This window comes from Stegastes partitus, unplaced genomic scaffold (genome assembly GCF_000690725.1).
Source record: "Stegastes partitus isolate 25-593 unplaced genomic scaffold, Stegastes_partitus-1.0.2 Scaffold468, whole genome shotgun sequence".
Lineage (NCBI taxonomy): Eukaryota > Metazoa > Chordata > Actinopteri > Pomacentridae > Stegastes > Stegastes partitus.
The window spans coordinates 398,975-405,977 of record NW_007578199.1 but is presented as its reverse complement, the minus strand read 5'-3'; the positions used below and the strand labels follow the sequence as shown (position 1 = coordinate 405,977).

General features: G+C 39.8%; 1 protein-coding gene across 1 annotated transcript in view; it reads left to right on the top strand.

Moving 5' to 3' along the window:
• LOC103360862 (voltage-dependent L-type calcium channel subunit beta-3-like) overlaps window positions 1–6,456 on the top strand; it is a 24,627-nt gene extending 18,171 nt beyond the window's left edge. Inside the window, exons 10-15 of the mRNA XM_008286773.1 lie at window positions 625–633; window positions 1,713–1,864; window positions 2,025–2,120; window positions 3,237–3,410; window positions 5,593–6,242; window positions 6,405–6,456. Of these exons, the coding sequence (XP_008284995.1) occupies window positions 625–633; window positions 1,713–1,864; window positions 2,025–2,120; window positions 3,237–3,410; window positions 5,593–6,242; window positions 6,405–6,456 (1,133 nt within the window). The remainder of the gene's footprint in view (window positions 1–624; window positions 634–1,712; window positions 1,865–2,024; window positions 2,121–3,236; window positions 3,411–5,592; window positions 6,243–6,404) is intronic.
• The last annotated feature ends 547 nt before the right edge of the window (window positions 6,457–7,003 follow it).

Sequence of the window (7,003 nt, the reverse complement as noted above, 5' to 3'; positions counted from 1 at the left end):
CACCCTGGACAGGTCACCAGTCTATCACAGGGCTACAGTTAGAGACAGACAACCAAGCACACTCACATTCACACCTACGGACAGTTTAGAATCACCAATTAACCTCAGCATGTCTTTGGCTGTGGGAGGAAGCCGGAGAACCCACGCTGCACAGAGAGAATATGCAAACATCATGCAGAAAGATTTGGGGCGTCCTAACTGGCAGAACCCCAACCCTAAACCCGGAACCGGCGACCTTTTAGCTGCGAAGCAACGGTGCTAATCACCGCTCCACCTTGCGCCCCGAGTTTATTCAGGATACAGATTTGACATTGTAGTGATCTTTATCTAATTCTCTGCAAGAAAAGTCAGAGTAGTGCCTAAAGCCACTGTTTCAAAATCTGGATAGAGAAAGGTTGGTATCTTACATGGACATAACTTGGTGAACTGTGTCGCTCATGTTAATGTACTTCACTGAATATTTATTGGGAACATGCCGTCTTTGCTCCAGTGACAGTGCACAGTAGCATAGCTAAAATCTCCCCATTGTTTAGGGAAAAAAAAAAAAAAATTGGTATCAAACAGGACGATGAGATTTACTTGGTTTTCTCTGCTCTTGTCTTTCCCATTGCTGTCTCATCCCAGATGCTGCCGGTATGTATGACTGAAAGCACTGGTAGTCCTTGTGTTCTTGAATGCACCTCCTTCCTTTCATTACCTCACATTCCACTGTTCCTTCACTTTTTATGTATAAGTACACACAGCCATTGACTCATGTCCTTTATCGTTGTTGAAAACAAAATTATTTGTGTTGTCTGTGAAGACTCTCAGTCATTCAGTGTTGTGTTAGTGGTTTGTTGATATTTTTGAGCACTGTAACTCATTAAAGGGCAGGAACAGCTACAGCATCCTCATTGTCCTGCTTTCCTGCTATTTCTTTAGTGGCCTGTCTTTAAATTACTCCTCTCGTGAGTGGAACAAATCTAGAGTCTCCTTAAGGATTAGTTACGCAAGGAAATAAAAATACATCACTTTATAGCGTCATTTTGTGGGCACTGTTTTTTTCACAAAGTCTTGTCACAGTTACATTCTGTTAAGACATTTTTCATTTGTCATGTGAGTCACTGACAGGTCTGTGTGTTTTCCGTACTGCACTCATTTGTTTTCTGCGTTTAAAATCACATAGCAGAGATGAAAATATGACCATTTGTTAGCATTTCTTGGACTAGCCTGACACAGGTCATGAATGTGCTTAAAAGCTCCAGAAAAGCTAACAAAAGGTTGAAAAAGTCATGTATTTAAGATGCAGAAAAAGAGTAAATTTCTAAATCTTCTTGTTTGTTTTATAGTTACAAAACAAATATATGACATAATAGTTTATTTCCAACCAAACCCCTTGTTTGAAGGTAAAGGTCTGGTCTTCAAAATAATAGATCTCAGCTCAACAATCAATTCATTTCTGCTTCTCTCACACTAATTGAAAAACATTAAACTGTTTGAATTATATAAACAGTTCTATTTATATATCACCCAAAATGTGATGAGGGTGTTCCACAATAACTACCTGTAAATATTTACATTTAAGGATCGATAATCCACATACATTGTCATAAATTACCTTTAAGATGTGGCATCTGGTTTTAAATGTTAACATGAAAACTATATATGCACACTCGTTGAATTTCTCAGGAACTGAGGTATCAAAGTCTTGCTTTTGCTGTCTACGTTTGCAGCCCAGATCCAGGGGGAGGTGGAGCGTATCTTTGAGCTGGCCCGCAGCTTGCAGCTGGTGGTTTTAGACGCAGACACAGTCAACCACCCCATGCAGGTGTCCAAGACCTCCCTGGCTCCAATCCTTGTATACGTCAAGATCTCCTCACCAAAAGTAAGCTTCACCAGAGAGAACTGTGCAGCTACATGAAAGGAACTGATTACCTATCTACACACTGAAGTAACATGATCCTGTGAAACAGCTACTGAAGCCTTTTTTCCTCTCTTTCTCTGCTTCTTTCCTTCTCCTCCCTCTATTCACTGATGTCGTGTAGGTGTTGACGAGACTGATCAAAACTAGAGGGAAATCTCAGACCAAACATCTCAATGTTCAGCTTGTGGCAGCAGATAAGCTCGCCCAATGTCCACCGGTGAGTGCCATCTACTGGTAAATGTGAGAAATTGGTGCAGTGGCATTTACTGTGCAGGAATCCTACCATTTATCTTTAACAGAAGAATGGAAAAATTGTAATCATGCATTGTTAATGTTAGAACTTTTTTGTTTTTTTAGTTTTTTACCTGGCAATAACTGACTTTCTCAAAATACTGAGGTCATTGTCAAAGTAGTTTTTTGGGAAGTGGTGACTTCTTCAAGCTGGGAGTGTTTACAACACTACGAAAATATAAATGTGGAGTGTGATGTGGCTTTGAAACAGCACTGAAATCTTTATGTTATGCAGAAATTGTATTTAACCCTCTGAACCCCAAACCCACCAGCAGGTATGAAAGGTGTGTTGTCTTTAAACAACAACAACAAAAACAAACTAAATCGTAAAATGTAAAAAATAGAAAATATCAGATTTTGGCCTTTGTACCAACTACTGATGTGTGACTTGTGGTTTCATTGGAAAAAGTAGCCAAAACTTATTCTAAAGCAGCAATATTGTATCAATATCCCTTTATGTTGTGTGCCTCATTTTAAATTTCTTCAAAATAAACAGTTTTCACTAAAAAGATTCTGTAAAAAAATAAAAAAATTCTGCCTCCTTGGCACAGCTGTGAAGTCATTAGTGATTCAGCTAGCAGTCAAAGGATCACAAGCTGAAATGGATTGAACTACAGGCTGTGTTTACACAGGAGCAGATAGGAAACAAATCAAAAACATAGGTAGTAAAATATGTATCGTATGTAGAGCTACCACTTTTTCTCAGTACCAGTAGCATCTGTTGGAACTCGCAGTGAAAAATGAGCCCACAGTGAAGAAAAATGTAATGGGACCAAACAACACCTAGAAACTGGTTGGACATCAGAGGGTTAAACAGCTACAGCGAAAAAAAATAAAAATCTAAATGACTGAATGCTCATGTTACTGTTCACATAGGTGGCCATTTTTTGAGATGATCTTTTTTTCCTGATTACCATATATCATAGCTTTTAGGGAGTCTGACAGCATTTTATCTTCTGTTTCGATCACAGGCTTGTCCTTTGTTTGTCGCCTGCTGTTGATCTTTTACTTATTCTTGCCCTTACTCTTAATTTTCCTGTAGGAAATGTTTGATGTGATCTTAGATGAGAACCAGCTGACAGATGCCTGTGAGCACATTGCTGATTACCTGGAGTCCTACTGGAGAGCCACTCATCCTCCAGAGATGGAGCCTGCCAACGCACTGGTGGCCCATCTGGCTGAGAACACACTGCCAGCCAACCCTTCAGCAATACCGGTACATAAAGCGCAGACACACGAGGACAACAAAACAAAAACCTAAACAAACAAACCAACTAATAAATTATAAAATGTAACGTCACCATCTCATCTCATCTCATCTCAACCAATTCATATGAATGTAGCCAAACTGCTTGAAATGTAGTTCGTCAGCTCAGAAGGAATGTTATTCACCATGTGTTGCATCCATATTTCTTTCCATGAATTCATCTAACATTTTCATTTCATGTGTTCTCATCCTACTACACTGGAAAGTTGCAGAAATGAGGTAGGCCTACCTCTGGTGAGTGGGATGCATTCGAATCCTACTGTAGCTCCATTTTCACTTTGTCACCATAGTTATAGAGATGAGTTACAGCTGTGGATTCTTTAGAAGTAAGCTAGAAATGCTCTGTGTGTGTGTGTGTGTGTGCGTGTGTGTATTATGTCTACAGTCCAAAACAGATAATTGTGTATATAGATATATATAGAAATATAGACAACATTTTCTATATAGAATACAGTGTGGCAGAGCACACTTGCTCCATGTGTGAATATTTTAAAATAAAACAACTTGTTGGAAACCAGTGAAATCAATTATGATAATAGTCTTTTTTTATAGAGCCCCTTTTAAAATCCACATTACAAAGTGCTTCACAAGGCAGCAAAAATAAATGAGAAAAGAAAATTTGGTGGATGCAAACCAAAACAGTGTTGAAAAGGTAAACACATTTTTTAATAAATAAAACTCAAGTAAAATCAGGAAAGACTCTCTGTCTGACAAAGCCAGGCACTACATATATATGCCAGGTAATGTGTAGTTAAAAAACAAACAAACAAACAAACAAACAAACAAAAACATATCTGAATCACTTTCTTTAAATCCACGAGATAAGATATTGGTCTTGGTGGAGGACTGTGCTCCTTGAGTCCTCGCTTAGTTTTTAGATGTTTACAGTGCGTATAAATATAACTTCACTCAGAAGAGAAAGAAGCTGTGTCAGAACAGGATTTAAACAGTATTATCAGTTTCTTTAATCCAGTTGTGTATTTGTCAACCAGACTGACAGGACTGGAAAGGAATCTGAGACAAACGTATTAATGTCACATCCAGACTCTTTAAATGCTTTCTATCTCTAAACTGCTTGGAGAAGCATCAATCACAGGGTCTGATTTACACATTGCAGTTAGACAACCATAACTAAGTGTAATGTTTATGCTTCTCTGTCTATTGTGAGAAGGTTGTTTTGGTTACTTGTAGGTTAAAATCTAAAAAACTTGTTGTGCAGAATGTAAATATATTTGAGTAGCAACCCTGCAGACGCATCGACACGCAGGATAGAAAAGTGTAATTGTGATTTAAGTGTGAGCTGTTTTGCTTTAGAGGTCCCATACTGTGTCCTTTCTCAGGAAATGTGAGCACAGAGAGCAGGAGAGAGACAAACAGATGTAACAGTAGGACAACTTAGGTCGCACTGAAACACAACAGACAACACGAAAACACAGTAACCCACAGCCTGTTCCTGCTTATTGGTTTCAAATATTTGTTAAAGTTTCCAACATCTCTAAATATCCCTGTTCTTTCCTGTGGGTATACGATCAAAGCTATTGATAACCTTACAACTAAGAATTCCTGTTTTTGTCGTGACATTTCCATTGACAATATAAATAATGAACCTTGGTTCCTTAGATGCTGAGAGTGCATAAAGACTTTTGTGTTCACTCTTGCAGCCAACAGCAGAGTATTTGGTGTGCTTTGCTGTTGGCAGAGACATTTTAGAGTTAGCAGAAACAGCTACGGAAAGTAAATGAACCTCGTGGAACAATCTAGTTGTGGGGGAGTTTGAGGAATGGCAGAAAGAAACGTTTTTATATCTTACACATATAAGTTTAAAACAATATAACACAAAAAAAAGGATTTTCACTATATGGGACCCTTAAAACTTGCTTTACCTCATTATGTTTATCTCTAAAATTCTATTCAACTTACTCAAATCAACAGTTTTGACCAGATCACCAAGTAGTTAATCCAGATTTCTGAGCCTCATTACCTTTATTTTTTCTGCAATTTATAGCCTATAAGCAACACTTCACATTAAGCTCTCCATAAATTCTCGAGGGCTTACATTTGAAGATGTGCTGCATGTAGAAGCATTGTTATGACCAGTCATATAACATTATGTTCTTTCGTTTTTGCTCAGGATGAGCAGAAAAACAAGAAATCTGCTGCCCCCAAGAGGAAGGGCTCCCGTGAGAACCACCTAGACCAGGAGCCCCCTTCAGCCCCAGCTCAGGAGCACAGGGCTGAGGAGGGTCAAAGAGAGGAGGAGGAGCGACTCCTGAGGACCGAACCAAAGAGACCCCAGCACACCCACCACCACCACCATCACCACCACCACCGCCGGATGGAGCACCACAGAGACACCCAGCACAGCCAAACATCCGGCGGTATGGATATACAGTCGAGCAGGGACTATAGCCAGAGGCTTCCCCGTAGGCACCTGCCTGAGGAGAGGGAGGACGAGTTGGCGGATGTGGTGGAGGAGGACGAGGAGGAGACTTACTACAACCACCGAGGCCATAACCACCACCATCACAACAGCAACCACCACCATCACCACCATCACCACCATCAACATCACCGTGGGAACAGCCAGCCACAAGTCGAGGACGACTACGAGCAGGAGCACAATGAACGCAATCGGCAGCACAGGCATCACCAGCATGTACCACCACGGACACACCACACCGATCACTATCCTGTACACAATCACCACAGCTACCACCACTACCACGGCAGAGACAGAGACAGAGACAGAGACAGAGACAGAGATAGAGATAGAGACAGAGACAGAGATAGAGAAAGAGATAGAGATAGAGATAGAGAAAGAGAAAGAGAAAGAGAACGAGAGAGAGACAGAGATAGAGACAGAGAAAGAGACAGAGAGAGAGACAAAGAAAGAGACAGAGAAAGACACAAGGACAGGGAAAGGGACAGAGATAGGGATCGAGGTAGAGACAGAGATGGCCGGCAGTGGCACAGAGATTCTTATATCCACCAGTGACTGTTGTTTCTACAGGGGGGTTGGTGCATGGTTTTATGCTGCTCATTTTATAATGCACTAATGGGTGGGGCACTGTGTGTCATGTTTCTCCTCATATTGTTTGCCATTTTTTAAAAAATCAGACCCTTGAGCCACATGCACACACCCTGTTCTTTCTTAATCTTTACCAAAAGGAATTTAAGCACGTGTAGGATACATTTTTGTCCGTCCTATTGTCACCTGATTCTTATGGCTCTGTGTGTGTTTTTATACAAACAATGTTAAAGATTAAATTGCATCAGTTCTGTTCTAAAGAAAGGCTGCATTATCAGTTAAACTGTCCTTTTTTCTCTCTTGGTAATAATGTGTCTGTAAAATGTCAAATTATAGTGAAAAATATCTTTCAACAACTGCCAGTTGCCCAATATTACATCCTGTGATGTTTTCCTTGGTCAATAAACAGTCTAATATTCAGATATTCAGTTTACACTAATACAAAGTGGCAAAACAAACAAATAAAAAAAGTCTCCAATATATAAAATTGTGCAATAATGGAAAATTTTTTCAA